This window comes from Gavialis gangeticus, unplaced genomic scaffold (genome assembly GCF_001723915.1).
Source record: "Gavialis gangeticus isolate Ggan-Ray unplaced genomic scaffold, GavGan_comp1, whole genome shotgun sequence".
Taxonomy (NCBI): domain Eukaryota; kingdom Metazoa; phylum Chordata; order Crocodylia; family Gavialidae; genus Gavialis; species Gavialis gangeticus.
Genome location: NW_017729022.1, coordinates 105807102 through 105824768, shown reverse-complemented (window position 1 = coordinate 105824768; position 17667 = coordinate 105807102). Strand labels below are relative to the sequence as shown.

The window sequence follows — 17667 nt, the reverse complement described above, 5'->3', positions numbered from 1 at the left end:
GGAGTGTATTGTGTATAGACATAATTTATGTATGGCATATAGGTTGGTTTTTTTTGCTCCCTGCTCTTGACCAGATAGAATAGATGGAAGGTTATCAAACAGCCCACGCTTCAGGAAAGATATTTCAATGCAGCAATAATCAGACTGATGCTAGTCAAACCTGAGATGGTACTTTGCATGGAGATCAAAAATCCTGCTGCAGTTTCTGCAAGTGTTGGGGTTTCCCAACCAAAATGTGCTGCTTAACTGTAAATTATTTTTATTTACATTCTTACTAAGTCTAGTACAGGCACGGGCAATTATTTCGGGCAGAGGGCCGCTTACCCAGTTTTGGCAGGCTGTCAAGGGCTGCATGGGTAGCCCTGCCCTCTGCTCACCATCTTGGGACCAATGTCCCAGGGCCAGCACTGTTGGGGCCCAAAGCTGGGCCTAAGCTGGCAGGGGTCTGTGGAGCCTGGCTGGGCTGCACCAGCAGGGAGAGGGGGGAGCTCGCTTGGCTCCATAGAGCCTCTCCCGGCTGGCACCCCATGCTCCTGCCGCCCTGCTCTGGGCCCTGCCAACACTGGCCCCGGGACACTGGTGCAGGCCTCGTGGTCTCGCTAGCTTCCTTGCCACTCACTCCCAGTGCCTCCCAGCCCTGCGGTACTGCCAAGGGGCAGTGCACAGCCCCAACCCCCTGCTCACCAGCAGGGAAGAACCTGGTGCTGAGCGTAGGGAATAGCGGCCCCTCGTCCACCCCGTGCCTGGTGCTCCCTGCTGCAGCCACTCACAGCCCACATGTGGGGCGTCAGCCAAGAGGTGAGTGAGGGGCTGCTTTTCCCCATGCTCAGCACCAACTTGTAACCTGCCCCCACTGTCAGCCTGGGCCCCACGCTGGCTCAACAGCAGCTGTTGGCCCCCTCTGCTTGCCGCACTGGGTAGTGTTGGCTGCTGCTGTCTGCCCAGAGCTCGCGCATTGGGCAGCCCAGAGGCGTCAGTGGCAAACACTGCCCAGCGCGGCAAGTGGGGGGGCCACAGCTGCTGTCACCACACTCAACCCTGATGGGCAAGCCCAGAGCCAGTGTGGGGCCCAGGTTGGCTGTGGGGCCAGGTTAGAAGTTGGTGCTGAGTGCAGAGTGGGAAGTGGCCCCTCGCCCACCCCGTGCCCAGGCCCCATGTTGCGGCTGCTCACAGCCCGTCTGGGGCTGCCTGTGCCTGCTCAGGACAGCCCTGCGTGGGTTGTGAGTGACTGCAGCAGGGAGTGCCAGCCATGGGGTGGGCGAGGGGCCAGGAAGGAGCCCAGGGAAAAGCTGAGCGTGGGGCGGAGGGAAAAGTGGCTCCTCACCTGCCCTGTGGCCAGCATTCTCTGCTGCAGCTGCTTGCAGCCTGCACAGGGCTGTCTGGAGCAGCAGGTACAGGCAGCCCCAGGTGGGCTGTGAGAGGCCGCAGTGTGGGTCTCCGGCCACAGGGTGGGCAAGGGGCCGCATTCCCCTCCGTGCTCAGCTTTTCCCCAGGTCACTTTTCCCTGGGCTCCTCCCCTGCCATTCCTCTCCTTTCCCCTTACCTGTGGTTCTGGAGTGGGGCAGCCATGTGGTCTCAGGCTGGGGGGGCGGGGCCAGGTGGGTCCTGCTGTTGTGGGAGCCCACCAGGCTTCCCCTGGGTCCTACTGCCTTTGGTTCCTGTCATTTTTGATAGGAACCAAGGGCAGATAAATATTTATTTCCTAAATTTTTTAGGGGTCCCGCAGGCCAGATAAAATGGTGTTGCAGGCTGCATTTTGCCCACCCTGGTCTAGTAGGACATACCATAAAGACAAGGCACTTCCAAGGGAATCTGCCATTGCTGGTTTAGCATGAGGCTAAAAACATATACTTTTGGCATAAGAAGAATTCCACGGAGCTCAATGTCACTTCACATGGAGTGAGGTACTATTTATATAAGTAAAGAGATAATGGTCTGGTGCTAACTTGGTTATTGCATGGTTTCAGTAAAGCTGTTTGCTTAGCCAGTAGGGACAAGCCAGTGATGTTTTAGCATTGATAGTTACTGATAGACTTTCTTCATACAGATGGATGATTAATGGATGAAATACACCATCAATGGAAGAAACTAGTACAAGTTACTTTATCATACATAGTAGTGGCTTCTACCCTTCCTGTCTCAAAGGGTCTGATCTTAGACTATGACAAGAAGAGGATCATCTGACTCATTTTGTCTAACCTCCTGAAGAACACAGGTTGAGGTCAAGGAGGAGTAGGCAAGACTTTTTCAGAGCTTGTCCATACTACTCCTTTGCTTGGTTCCTACAGGCGACAAGAACTTTCTGTCTCTGAATTCCTAAAAGAGCATAGCAAACCGTTGCTACAGTGTTTCCTTTGTTGTGCTGGACTGCAAAATGAAAGATCAGGCTTGGGTGTCTCTATGATAGTACAGTGTTCCTACTTTACAGCCTTGAAGGGAGCATGGCCTTGAAGTAGCTCCTGGCACCTTTGTCTTAATACTTTCAATAGTCATATAGGATGCTATTCCAGCAATATCCCACTGGTAACGGTTTTCATCCTACATTATCCACTACCATGTTTTTTCACAGGTGTGCCTGCCATATGCAGTATCTACAGATTAAGAAAATGTGTTTTAGTGTAACTACAAATTAAAGATCAGATATGCTAGCAGGAGAATATGAAAAAGCTTTTGAATTGTTCATATTATTTACATAGAAATGACATGGAGGGATTCTGCAGGGCACCACCAGCCTGGCAGATTTGCTGTTATCTAAGTGGTATATATTGTAAGTTCTTTATATTGTACAGAGAGATGTGAGCAATTCTCTGAGGAAAATCATATTCTCTGAGGAATTGTAAAAACACTAAATTCATAATGTAGAAAGGGAAGATAAGATAGGGATTCCTTAGTCAGCAAAGTAGTTATCCATTTTTTCATTTGAAAGGAAACCATTAATATTACTTGCAGCAGCCCCCAGCCATGGCACTAAAAGCTTTCTTGAATGGGGCTTGATCAACTGTAGCTTGATCTGCACCCAAAAGCTTCTTAGCTCTTTCAGCAGCAGCCAGTTGAGAGTGGAGGAAGAGCTCCAACCTGGCATTTACCAGCAGTGGGACCATTGTAGTTAGCAAGTAATTGGTCTCTGTGCCAACAGACAAAAGACAGAAATCATGGCGGAACCTCACAGAGTTGGGTAGACATGACCTTCGACAGCCAGGAAGTCTGAATGAAGCTTGCAATGATTCAAGAAAGGCAGAACACCACTGTAGCATCACTACAGTCTAGGTCGCATTTCAACTCCTTGGAAACCAGTAACCTAAAGCAATCCATACTAAAATCAGCAACAAGATAACCAGGAAGTTAATTGTTTTAGGGTATAGCATGCAATGACTGAATTAATTTTGGGAATAAACTCCCTTACTATGACATCCACACCAAACAGGTAAAACACTTCAAAGCAATGACCAAGGCCTGGTTACTACATCTGTACAGTGCAGGCTTAACTACATACTGAATCTCTAAGATATGATAGCAAGTATAGGTTGTAGCAGTCCTAAAAATAGGGAACTTCTCCACACCAAAGAATCTTAGCCTAACCACCTAGACCTGGAGATCTGATGAAGAGTGCCTTGCATTCAGAAGCCTGTCCAACTTTATCCCAGCCATGTAGTTGGTTCAATAAAAATTTTTATCCACAAAGATCTATGCCTCTCGCACATTTCCTGGATCATCATGGCTGCAACATCATTCCAACACTACCTAACCACTTAGTCACTTCCACATACTTTCTTTGTTGTTATAAAGATGTGCTGACTTCAGTTTCCTATCAATGTTCTAGTCTAAGTAATTACCTTGTGACTGAGCTTTGCAAAGGCATAGGGACCTTTCTGAGTTTGCATTTAGTGTTCTCAAAGCAGAGAAAAATATCACCTTGTGATTGCTGAAGAAAAGTGGATATGCTATTTTTTGTCCAAATCTGATACTAATAGCCTGTCCCTTTTTTGGTTTTTATGCTTTTGCTTGACTTCCGAATTTTAAGATTATTTTTACTGTTACCCAAGTAGGTTTATAAATCTCTTCTCTGTATGAATTGATGCATGCAGAAGGTGCTTGAATGACAGCTGAGGAGAGTGAAGTCCTTTCTTTATTCACAGCAGCAATAGCAGTGGCACTAACTTTATTCACAATACAGATATCAGGGCATTATACATCATCATCTCATCGTACTGCCACTCTGATGAACATCTCTAGGTTGACACAGTAGTTCAGTCATCATGGTGAATTCACTTCTAAGCCACTCTGCTAAGGGTACCACTGAGAATGTCAACTGTGATGCTTGTGATACTAGGACTAGAACTGTGATGCTTGTGATACAACTTGTGATGCTTGTGATACTAGGACCCCAAAACTACCTACTCATTGCAGTTTAAATTAATTCTTTGCAAATCAAACTTAGTGTCCAGATACTCCTTTGCTTCTGTTTCCCTTTTAGGTTACTTCCTTCAGCACTCCACCAACCCCAGAACGCAACAATCGCCCATCCTTTTTCTCCCCGTCACTCAAGAGAAAAGTGCCCCGAAATCGAATTGCTGAAATGAAAAAATCCCATTCGGCAAATGACAGCGAGGAATTCTTCAGAGATGATGATGGTGGAGGTGAGAGTGAATGCATCAGCAAAACCAGCTGGCCTGACTTAGCATGCACTCTGAAAAGGGATCTGATGTGAGCTTTTTCAAAGGGGCTCTAGAGACATTAATCACTCAGCTCAATTAAAAGGCAAATAGGCTCATATGTGATGGTAGTTGGGTACCTAGCCCCCTGGGAACCATGTTGGAAGCCTGATTCATACTATACCATGATGATTGTAATATTATTCATGTCATTCTACCCAAGAGAAATTTGATGAGAATAAGTGAAATATTTCCCTCAAGTGACAAGGCAAAAATGTACAATGAAGTCTTTTCTAACTCCTTAGAATTTCTGGTCAGTAAATAAAGGCTTGATCCAGAGCTGATTGAAGTCAATGAAAAGGCTCCCTTGTTTTCAGCGGGGTTTAGATCACTCACTCCTAAGTGTCTAGATAGTCCTAATAATAAAATTTCACAGGTTCACATAATGGTTTAACACATTTATATAAAACAAAGCATTTCTCTCTCCAGTTCCAATTAAATTAAACCTAGTTAGACAATTTGAGAGACCAACAAGGTTAGAATTGAGCTCCGTTCACAATAAAATAATACAATATCATTATTGCTGACCTTATGGTTTTATAAGGCACAAAATAGCTGTGAAGAGAAATTCAAAACTGCTTTTCATATTTGAAAACATATTCAGTAGAGAGAACCTACAAAATTAAGCTTGTCTTGATATAATAAACACATGCAAAGGTGGTATTATCCAAATTGCAACATTTTAAGAAGTATCAGTCAAACTGCTTTCTTTATCAAGTATATTAGACCACATTTCCTAACAAAAAGGCATGTTCATTGATATGTTGGCAAATACAAATACATTTCCTTATCTGTTTCAAATCAAAATGCAGCCTTTAAATAAAAACATTCAATTTATATTCTCTGAAATTGAATTAAGTAGCTGATCACCTAAATTATTCAAATTTCCATCAGCAGAAACTTCTCCCTAGCTCTTCCTTAATTTGACTTCCAAAAAGCCCACCTTTTCACAAAAGATGTATTTTAGCATATTCAAGGAGACAAAATATAGTAGAAGAAGGACCAGTGTGTCTACATATGGTTCAAGTGACTGACCTATTCCTTCTGTAAGCTACACAAAACAGGGTAGGACCCTTAGGGGGCTAATCCTTCCCCACTCACTGCTGGTTTTTGTGTTTACTCAGTAACGTTTTGCTGAATTGGACCCTAAAACAGTAAATCTTAATAAAGTCTTACCGCTTAAATATCATAGTGGCACTTCCGATATATATTTACCCCTGGAGATTTTATTTAATTTGTTTTTAATCAGTGAGTTTAAAGAGAGTCTTTATTCTAACAGCCTGTTGGTCTAATATGATTACTATGCATCAGCTTCTATAGCCAACAATTTGCAAGGGAACAATGTGGCCAGCATCACCTTCAGATACCTTTGACTCCCTTGCTTGAATGATCTGGTATTCATTTAGAGCAAGGCCAATAGGGGCAGCCTTTGGCACAAGTCCAGAGGGTGGCTAGAAATCACACCTCTGGAGCATTAGCCGCTCTACCACTGTGCTCTTTGACAATTAGACTTGGGTTAAAATTTTAAAATACACTTTAGTCAGTCTTGAAAACAAGTTAGACTCCAAAACCACTTTTATTCCTTTGAAAAAGTGCTCTAAGTGGATTGAATAGCTTAGTTACTCATTAAATTGCTGATATAATGTCAAAAGACATTTTTAACACTATGTCCATAGAGTTTTGGCTCTTCTAAGGAGGCTGTAGTAATAGAAGTCTGCTCCTCCCATCTTTCTTTCTAGTTGTAGCAGTGACTGTAGCACATCGCTTTGCCTTTGGTCAGACCTCTGTTCTCATCCAGTTTTAGTTTTTTAACTGCTTCCTCCTAAAGGTTTGGGTGCTTAACCCAACCTCTGCCTGTAGTTTTGTTAATATCCACTAAGTCAGTTCTGGAACATTAAAGGGGTTATGTAAGGAGTGCTAGGTAGGAGGAGACCTTAAACTTTTTGGTCTGAGACTTGTTCAGTGGCAGCCTGTAATGGACTGGGTTGTCACATGGCACTGACTCTTTTAGCTTCCAGATGTTAACCTACCCCATAAGCCATCTAAAATATATTGTTTTCCTGACTTTAATTTTCTACTTGAGCAGTTAATGTTGCTGTGCAGGAAAGTTACATGAGGACAAACAGGAAGAGAAACTAGACCTGGCGCACACTCTTCTTGGAACAGGCCAGGCTCCTCTTTGGTGATTAGACCCAGAGGCATAGCAATCTCCTTTGCCCTGGACAGAGTCGGAGCTGGAGTGTGCCCAGAGGCATACTTGGATCCGGCTGGTGTCAAAGCCTCAGGAGATGGAGGCAAGTAAGTTACTGCATCCTGGCAGCTATGGGCTCCAGCTGCGCAGAGAGGAGAAGGAAACAAGAGATGGAGCCAGACCTGCTCTAGGATCCTAGCAGCTCTGAAGGAAGATGCCATCTACCTAAGAAGTTAAACCTCCCTGCCACCCACTAAAGGCACTACTGAATGTCATGCTGAGCAAAGAAATAAAAACCCTCATTCAGCAGAGCGGTGCCCCTCTGTCTTCACCCGCAACATAATTCGTTGTCAAGAGCCTCCTTGAAGTTTATTGCCCAGTTTCTGACACCACTCCACAAAGCCTAAGCCTGGAGCTGCTGGATTAGCAGCATAGCTGCATCCATTCTAGCACCCCCCCAGTCTCCATTCCAAAACTGCCACCTCTTTTCCCACCTTAATCAGCACCCAGGACTTGGGCTGCTCTTACCCATCCATAGTTAGGCTACTGGCTGGCCCATTTATAGGATAACAACCTAATACTGCTCCCTCCTAGCAGAATGACTTCTTTGGCTAGAGTAGTAATGATATATGCTGTTAGCTAGAGCCTACATTCAGACCTTGCTAATAGCTGCTGCCTACTTAAAAAGTAATACTAACTGTGACACTGCCTTGCTTGGAATTCAGCTCTGATAGGAATGTAGGAGTGGAAGAAGCCTTCTGGGCTATCAGGTCCAATCCCCTGTGTTTACTGGCACTTGTTAACCAAAGTAATCTCCAAAATCACTATTTCAAATACTCATTTATAACCTGAGAGTTACTACAGTACGCTTTTCTGTAAATGGTTCTGATAGGTTCTTTTCAAGATGAAGCAGATGACTGAAGGGAAGGACGGAGAGGTATAAAACACATATTGAATATTATATTGTGCCTTCACAGATCTGCACAATGCAACTAATCTAAGGTCGCGGTCCTTATCGGGAACAGGACGGTCCCTGGTTGGCTCGTGGCTGAAGTTAAACAGAACAGATGAAAACTTTCTACTCTATGCACATTTAACCTACGTCACTTTGCCACTGCATCGAATTTTAACAGGTGAAACTTTTTGTCGTCTTCACATAAACACAGAAATTACTCCAGTGACATATAACTATGCTTTAACTGGTTTCTCAGGGTTGCGCTTAATGTAAAAATATCAAATTGCTATTTGCTTTGGGTTTTTTTTTTTCTGATATATATCAGAAGCCATATATATATTCAGTAGTCATATAATATGGCTACTGAACACTGCATAGCCAGTTGAACTTGATTGTAGCCATGACATCGGATTTCTATAGCTTGAGGTGAGCACCATGCATATATCTTTTGTTCTTGACTACTTATTTACTTGGTCCTAAACAATCCCCCTCCTTGACACATTCTGCTGGGTTATTTTTAAGGTTGTGTCATATAGGGTACAGCCAGTTAGAGAGTAGAAACGTGGAGGGTATAAAGCTAATGCCCCTGCACTGGAAGCAGTGTTTGGAATTGGAATAGTTCCAGCAGAATGAACATAAAGGTGTTTTATGCTCAGGCAGTGATGGAGATGAAGAGATATCTTTCTTGAACAGCATTTGTAAAATTCTGACTCTTCTGGGTGGCAGACAGCATAGCAAGTAAGGATTTTGCTACTCAGATGTAGGACCAAGTATTTCTTTGCAAAGGAGGGATTTCCATTTATTTCACTTACTGGATGTGTTGCCTCCATAATAGCAGATTAGTCGAAGTGGTTTGGGCAGCAGCCAGACTGTTTCTTAATATCTGGCCAGTTTTGCTTACTGACATTCCATTTTTGCCACATTAGAATTCAAGTCATTTGGGCTTTACAGGGAAACTTTCAGGAGGCTCTGAGCTATGTTATTAGTGGGACTTGTTAAGTGATTGCTAAGTACCTTTGCTGAGAAACCATGTCTTGACACTGACTGTTCCACTTGCCTCCAACCCTCCTGTTTCAGGAAGAATAATTAGGAATAGAGTAGTAGGTAGAGGGTAGTGTTGAAATCTATGGAGCCTTTCAGCTCTTTCCAGACTGATTTTAGATCTAGGCTTGGCATGGAGCCCTTCCTAGCTATTTTTAACCTAACAGATTATTTTCAGTATTGGGCAAAGATCAAAGCTCCATGCTGATTCTTCCAAGTCTATCAGTCTTATGCTATGAACTACTGTTTACTGGTGATGTGTCTAGGGATTCTGGCTGATAGGCCTAACCCTGCTTGAGTGGCCCTGCTCTTTTCATGCTTCATAGTCTTTACATAGTCTCCTAATACAATTCAGGGAGTTGGTTTTGATCTGGAAGTTTCTGTTACTTGGGCTTCTTGTGTTTTCAAATCCAACTGAGGTCAGTGGGGATGTGTAGGCTGATAAATTTGTTTATCCAAGTGTAGGGCTTTCACCTGATACAATGGTTCATGGTAATCCAAATAAATTGCCATTTAGGGAACATAATAAACCCTGTAAGGCAGATCCTGTTCCACCTCTTTACCATGTAAGTGGTACTTAAGCATCCAACTATGATGATATGCTATCCTGCTAGAGTCCCTGAAAAAACATTAAAGCAAAATGTGGGTAGTTCCTTCTATTCACTTCTGCTTTTTGTGACTTGTTTTGAAGGATAAGAGGATGGCATGTCACAAAAATAAATGCTTTAAAAGGAGAGCACGATAGAATTGGCTCACGGAACAGATTCTGACCCATATATTCATCAGACTCTCTCTAAAAGGTGGTATGAAGAGATGTGGGAAGAGTTGTGACAGACAACATTTGATTATTAGAATCTCTTCAACTGATGTTGAAAGAGGTGGAAGGAGAGAACTGCTGTGACAATGATATCTACTTTAATAATAATTGGCATCTCTAGGGCAGTTTTCATCCAGGGAACTCAAACTACTTAACAGGGGTGGATTAATGTGTTATAGAACATGAAGTTGAGGCAGTAGCAGGTACTTCAGATACCAATAACATAGATATAAATAATATTTTGCTCTAACTGGGTATACAGGTATAGACTTAATTCAGAACAAACTCCAAGTTCAAATAGCATTCTTATAGTAAAACTTGGTCCTGCATCATTTAGAGTGTATTCTGAACACTATTTGGGAGAAATGGGTAACCATCTATAAACTTAGTAAGATAACTCTGTATATCTTACCTTAGTAAGGTAATTCTCTATACCTAGCTTCCTGAGACTCTTTCTACTGTACAGCTGGGATCTGCATTAAGAGACATATCTCTTACTGTAGGTGTTTTTTGAGTACATAGATGTATTGTTTTGGCTGGTATTTAAGATTTGCTTTAAGTGGGTGACACAAATGCCTAAATCTTCAAATATTTGCTGACATGCCCTTTCTGAGACTTAATGTATGGGAAAATGTTCCACAAATCAGTGTTTACAGCAGGTCTCAAGTAAACAGAGAAAAGGGAGCACAATATATAGACTGCATAAAAGTTGTTGCTTTGGATCGTTTCTCTTCAGTTTTTTACTCCTGGCCTTTGCATAAGGTGGGAGTGCCAATGAAAATGCATCTTTAGTGCCTCTTAGCCACTCCACAAAGTGCAGTTTTGCATACTAGCTGTATCAATCTCAGAATGTTGTTCACTGACAGGCACGGACCTTGTTTTGCTGTCTTAGAAGTTGATTCTTACAAAGCCCCAGTAGGTAAAATTAAAGCTATAGTGATCAAAAGTGGAAGAAAGCAGAGAATATTGTACCTGGTTTAATGCCTTAGAAAAGTGAATTGGAACAATTGAGAATCTTGGAAAAAAACTTAAATCTTTGCATCTTTGTGCAGTTACTTGATCTTCCTCTAATGTTGTCAATTTAAATTTCATACTTATCTCAACCAGCAGCCTCTTTATGCCACCTGATAAAGCAGGTCAACTTCCAAAGCCTGTTAAATAGATTAACACTAATTAAAATGTCCACCTTTTATAGATGCCAATATGGGGCCTATAACTGTCAAAGGAACATTCAACATTAATGTTTTGCTGGACCATTAAAAAAAATTCACTATATTTTGTATATAACTACAGCCAGCAGGAAGAAATCCTATTACTTTTCTTTCCTTTACTTTTCAGTTTAGGGAACCAGGATGTTCTCTTTGAGCATGAATTCATAGAATCATAAAAAATGAGGGTTGGAAGAGACCTCAGGAGGTCATCTAGTCCAACCCCCTGCTCAAAGCAGGACCATCCCCAACTAGACCATCCCAGCCAAAGCTTTGTCTAGTCTGATCTTAAAAATGTCCAAGGATGGAAATTCTACAACCTCTCTGAGTAACCTGTTCCAGTGCTTTACTAGCCTCCTAGTGAGAGATGTTCCTTCTATTTAACGTGAACTTCCACTGTTGTAATTTGAGACCATTGCTGCTTGTTTTGTAATCTGCCACCACTGACAATAGTCTAGCTCCATCCTCTTTGGAACCACCCTTCAGCTAGCTGAAGGCTGCTATTAAATTTCCCCTCAGTCTTTTCTTTTCCAGACTAAATAAACCCAGTTCCCTCAGTGTTTCTTCATAAGTCATGTGCCCCAACCCCCTAACCATTCTCATTGCCCTCGACTGAACTCTCTCCCATTTGTCTACAGCCTTTCTGTAGTGGAGGGCCCAACACTGGACACAGTACTCCAGATGTGACCTCACCAGTGCTGAATAGAAGGGAAGAATTGTTTCGCTTGATCTGCTGGCAATACTCTCACCAATGCAGCCCAGTATACTATTAGCTTTCTTTGCAACAAGGGTACACTATTGGCTCTCATTAAGCTTATTGTCCACTCTAATCCCCAGGTCCTTTTCTGCAGAGCTGCTGCTTAGCCAGACAGTCCCCAGTCTTCACCAGTGCATGGGATTGTTTTGCCCTAAGTGCAGGTCTTTGCACTTGTCCCTATTGAACCTCATGAGATTTCTTTAGATCCAATCCTTCTATTTGTCTAGGTCTTTCTGAATCCTAGTTCTACCCTCCAGCATACTTACTACTCCACCCATCTTGGTATCATCTGTAAACTTGCTGAGGGTGCACTCCATCCCATCTTCCAGGTCACTGATGGCAATATTGAAAAAAACTGGCCCCAGGACGCCACATAAATAAGTCAGCTCTCCTGGAATTAGGTTACTTTACTGCTTTTGACCCAGATTCTCAAAAGTATACAGGCACCTAACTCCTGTTGATTTCCAAGGGTGGGCCTTGATGGATTTCTTCCTGTCAGCAAAGGCTTGTTTTGCAACAGTAAATTTTCTAGTGTTCTGTTTCCAGTGATGGGACTCTTCCTGGTTCCTTTAGAGAATGGTTTTATTTCAAAGGATCCCATACTGCTATAAAAACTATGTATTAGATCAGTTATCCACTATTGAGGATGGAATGTACTGTTTGTTTGCCACTATATCTATAGCACACAGTTTCAAGTGATAAATATTTCTTTATACAGCATTGAATGGTAGCTTTGTTTGAACACGCTTGTGATGTAGTGTAGAAACAAGCTGTGATTTATTTAAAGGTATAATCCAGGATTATATTCCTGTTTCCAATATACCAATAGAGAAGGCAGGGTAGATTTGCACCTTATAGACTAACCAAAGTTTGTCTGTATGTGTGTGTAGAGAGAGCAAACGAGCACACAAGTTTTCATGAGCTGAAGCTCACAGCCTCTGATGAGCGAGCTTGCTCACTCTCTCTACACGTGTGTGCGTACGTACACACACACACACACACACACACACACACACACACACACTCACTCTCTCTCTTTGCTTGGTCTACAAGGTGCAAATCTATCTTGCCCTTCTACTTGACTTCAGACTAATGCTGCTAACTATGTCTCTCTTATACACCAGCCACCCTTAGATATTTGCTATAATGTCTCTTATCTTCTGTGTCTATAGATATTGTGGAAGTGCGGCAGAAACCGATCCTGATGACATAGCAGAGAGCTGGGCACTGCCTTGGAACCTTGCTGCCAAGTGCCTACCCGCAGTGTTTTTTCTGTGACAACACTACCATCTAGTGTCAGGAACCTAGACCTACACAGAAAAAGGGAAGTCAAAGAATACCAGCCAATCAAAAAGTGCCTCTTTCTTCCTTCCTCTGCTGTCGTGTACCGTATGCACACTGACAGTACATCTCACTAGTATTCTGACTAGAAGAGGACTTTCACAAACAAAACCAGAAGGGGCTGCATTTAAAAAGAATCAATGCTTTATGAACAATTTGTTACCATGTTTACTGTATAATTAAGAAACCAACAACATGTACAGAATGTGTTGAACTTTATATTCTTTGAGAAGCAACTTTAGGATTTCATAAAGGTGTACCAATGAACTTTGTTCCATAGACTATTGTCCATGCACTACTTGTTATAATGGCTGTGTGTGTTGGGGCCAAAGGGATAATAATGTAGTTTACTACTGAGGAAGGTTAAGGCAAAAGATGCTACAAATATCATTGCCATGTGGTATGTGCAGTAGGTCAGGGTGGAACTAAACGGATGTTTCTCTTGGTGTGTATCCTTGAGGACTAAGATAAGTTGGTTTTGAGGATGTTTTCCCTATCTACCAAAGAACAGTGAAGATTTCAGCTTCTAGGATAGTCTAAGGGAATGAACCAATACGAGAAAGGTGAAAGATGTTGCCATATACTGCCACTAATATCAGGTTCCTAAGAAAAAAATCTGAGTTTTAATGTAAGATGAGAAACAGGATTAATTAACTAGACTCTAGTACCAGAAAATCCTACAAACTACCACTCTTCCTCTGCATACACAGGAAGCTAAAGTAATTGGAATTGTCCTAGTAGACGTAGGAATAATGAAGGAGGGCTTCAAGTTTTGATCACATTTTTGGCAATTTTCCCAGATTCTAAATTTCAGTTAAAACCTGTGCTGGTTCACTGTACCAAAAGCACAAAGATTTTTCTTTCAGGCGAACATCAACATTTCAGTGAAGTTCTATTTTTCAAAATAACTGCAAATGGCAGTGGGAAGTTTTATAATTGTCCTTCAGTAGCTTTTAGGAAAAACCTGCTATGTTTACAAATAAAATGCAGCTTTTTCTAAACAGAAGCCTTGTAAACTCCCTCTTAGAATTTGAAAGCCAAATGAGTAAATATCCTGCAATCAAAGCTTAGTCAACAAGTCTGATGTGGGACTCAGGCTTCTCCCAGAATACTGCAGAACTAGTATTGCAGACAGAATGAGGAAAAAGTAGTTTCACTCAAGAAAGCAGGGAAGACTCTCTCAGCTGCACCTATAGAGGTAAATTGAAAGACTAGATGCTATTTTAGTTGCATTTCATAATAGAATCATATTAAGCTCTACATTGGCACTGCAGCTACCAACATGGCATGCGCTTAAAGCTGGCATCTTTGTTTTCCCCTTAACCTTTCCTAAACTGCTTTGTTGTAATTCTCTCAATAGTCTCAGATGATTTAACTTCTCTGATATAACTGATTTTTTTTTTTTTTTTTTCCCCTCCCATCCCCCAGCCAGGTTGCATGGAAATAGGTTCATTACAACTTTGAGGTATACTGGGACTAATTGCTCAGCCCAATATGGTTGGGTCTATGTGATAAGAAATACTTACTGGTCTATTTGTGGTTATACTTCAGAGTTAAACTAGAATATGCATTTTTGAGGCTAGATATGGAAGCAGTTAACTTGATACAAAGTGAGGGTATTTCTAACACTGGCAATATGAACACACTATAGAGAGATTGTAGATCAAGTTCCAGTCTACCTTTTGGTAAAACATTTCTGCATTAAATAAAGTTTGTACTGTTAGTATTAACCAGTCTTAAACAGGCTGGAGACTGATTTAGACTGTGTGTTACCTCAGTGCCTGTGTCAAGAATGAAATCACTTTTCATCAAGACAGCCTCCTAAAATGCTCCATATTCTGCACATTCACACTGCTGGGCAAAGCAAATCAGTGTTGTGTTTCTTTGAATATTTGGGGGGGAGGGAGAGGGATAACATTTTTACTTTGAGGCAATTGATACATTTTAAATCAAATACTGAGATAGATGAATATTACAAATAGAAAAGTTATCCAGTTGGAAATGTGACTTGTAGGCAGCAGTGCTGTGTATAGCAGTGATTTTATTCCTGTGGGTTGATGTTATCAGCATAGTAGGAGTAGGTAGCTTCAATTCTGATGGGCTAGAGACCCCAAAAAAGTCCCACTAAGTATATTTTTCAGCATAAATAGCAAACACAGCATGATACTATAATAGTCCAGGAATGTAAAGGCAATTCTACGATAAGGCAGTACAAGTTCTAAAGCATTATACAAGACACTGTCTTCTCTATTGTATCCAAAGGAAGAGTGTTGGTAATGTCTAGATTTTCAAGGGCTGCTATATGAAAATCCTAAAAAGAAGTCAACTAGTCCATTTGATATCTTTTATATTGTGTTAGCTGATGTGCTGTAGGCACTTGGAATGACAACTGTCAATTGCCTTTTTATAAGTAGCAGAAATGGGCTGTAAATGCACCCAGATGGACATCTGTGGGAAATATCAATCAGGAAGTCTGTTGAATGTCAATAGTGCTCTTAGGAAATAGCTCCCTGTACTAGACTAAAATAGCCCCTTCAAAAATCTGCAATAGAGATCCAAGTACAGTTCTAATTTGTCATTTTCTACTGTTGAGTAAAAAACTAGTTTAAATGTTGTATGAAACATTGCTTCATAGTATATGAGGATTTCTTACTTAAATCCGTAGAACTGAAACTTGTAGTCCTCACCCAGACAGTCCTTGTGAGATTAACTAGGCTCTTACCTAGGTGAGGATGGTATGGCTGGGCCCTTAGCATATTATTGCACTATACCAAATAAGGGAATGTTAGATGGGAACCTTTGATCTTTTTTGGATGGTTCTCTTTCTTATACCGGTTTCCCTCAATTTATGTGGGTTCTGTATATGCAAATTTGCTCTTATGCAATGAGCATTTGTAGACCCATAGTTCATTATATGTAAGGTGAATTCACTCATGTGATTGGCAAACCCCCCCTCCCCCCCCCAGCAGGTAAGTTTTTGTGGGGGGAGGGGAAAGGGCCATGGGGCTGGGGCCCTACTCACCCCAGCCACTGCTGCAGCAACCCCAGGAGCAGCTGGCGCCAGCTGCCTGCAGCTGCTGGGCTGCACCATGCACCGCCTGTCTCCAGTCACCCCAGCTCCTGGACTACACCATGCTGTGGTGCAGGCAGCTGGTGTCAGCTGCTCCTGGGCCCACTGCAGCAGGGGTGAGTGGGAAGAAGCAGAGTCCCGGGTGGCCCAGGGTGCAGCATTCATGCCAACCCGTGCTGCAGCGACTGGAGGGATGTGCTGGGCTCTTCCTGAGGGGTGCATACCCGCAGATCTGCTTGTGGGATGACAGTAGGATGCCACTGCAGGCTGCAGCTGGTGGCAGCACTGGGCTGTTCCTGACACTTGGCACAGCCCACCCTGAACGCTGGGAAGACCCCCGTGCCACTGCTGGCCCCAGTCAGTAGCAGCAGCCTGCTGTTGTGCCACCCGGGGCTCCACGTTGTTCCAATTAACCCTACCCCTGCTGCAGCAAGAATCACGCCCCCCCACCCTGCACCCACTGACAGTTCCCTCTGCTTTGTTCCCTTGTGCAGCCCTGGGAGTGGCACCCCACCCCTTCCCTAGTCCCAGCCTCACTCCCTCCTTCCCTTCCCACCATGGGAACCTATCCCTTCTTGTTACATTATCAAGTGGCTTCACTTTATGTGAATTTGATTTATGCACCATTCTCTGGGAACGCATGTACCACATAAATCGAGGGAAACCTGTAGCTCCAAAGCATTAAACCAACAGGTTTGTGCCACTACTGGCAATCAAAGAACAAACCAACCAATGGTGCCAGGGAATGGATTGAGTGTTAATTGTTATCCAGTAAGCAAGTATACTGTATAGACTACCAGAGTCTATGATGTCTTAGTTTACAAGTGACACTGTCTTAAGTATTGGAACACCAACAATTTTAATTGGGCATACTGATGCTGGACTGTTAGAGTGAAGATCCTTTATATATAAAGCAGCTGTATGATAAACGTAAGTCTAGAAAGCTTTGCTGCATAGGTCAGTTGATCAGTGAATGCCACCTTATCATACTTGTTTTTTCCGATTGTCTAATGATCTTCTCTTTTGCGCACAACCATGTCATCCAGATCTGCAATTTGCCATTTGGATCATCCTCTGGATATGTATTTAGATGATGTCAAAGGCAAGTGTGTAAGAATCTTTCCAAACTAAACAGACCCTTAACAGAAACTTACTACTCATCACGATAACATTAATGGCATTCTCCTACGTCAATTATGTAATATTAGCAGGTCATTGCTGTGCCTTAGAGACCACTGTGTATGTAAAATCCCATTCAAAGTCCTTAACAATTTCCCCCCTAGCCGCCACAGGATGGAGACCGTTCTTAGAAATGTAAAAATATTCAGCAGTTTTGGTTCATGCCGACTGTGTGGGTTCATATTACCTCTTTTTGATTAATTCAGACTTAAGGGAAAACTTGATTTGTAGAGGCTGAGTCAAAACCACCTCAACCCACTTGGGTTTGCATATCTTCCATTCAGAACAGTCAAGTCATTTCACCTTCCTCACTATGATAAATGTGGCTTGAAGTACTGTAACAAAACCATGTGAGCTTCAAGATGTGTATGTCTGTGATGTGAGCTGTATTGTGCT

At 42.5% G+C, this 17667-nt stretch overlaps 1 protein-coding gene across 4 annotated transcripts in view; it reads left to right on the top strand.

Annotated features, from left to right (window-relative positions):
* Positions 1–15785, top strand: part of KIAA0930 (KIAA0930 ortholog) — a 160801-nt gene extending 145016 nt beyond the window's left edge. For 3 of the 4 annotated variants that reach the window (XM_019515920.1, XM_019515919.1, XM_019515922.1), the window contains 3 exons: positions 4475–4637; positions 7881–8036; positions 12854–15785. In XM_019515920.1, the coding sequence (XP_019371465.1) occupies positions 4475–4637; positions 7881–8036; positions 12854–12894 (360 nt within the window). In that variant the 3' untranslated portion in view covers positions 12895–15785. The remainder of the gene's footprint in view (positions 1–4474; positions 4638–7880; positions 8037–12853) is intronic. The other variant, XM_019515921.1, reaches the window with a different exon arrangement.
* Positions 15786–17667: the final 1882 nt, after the last annotated feature.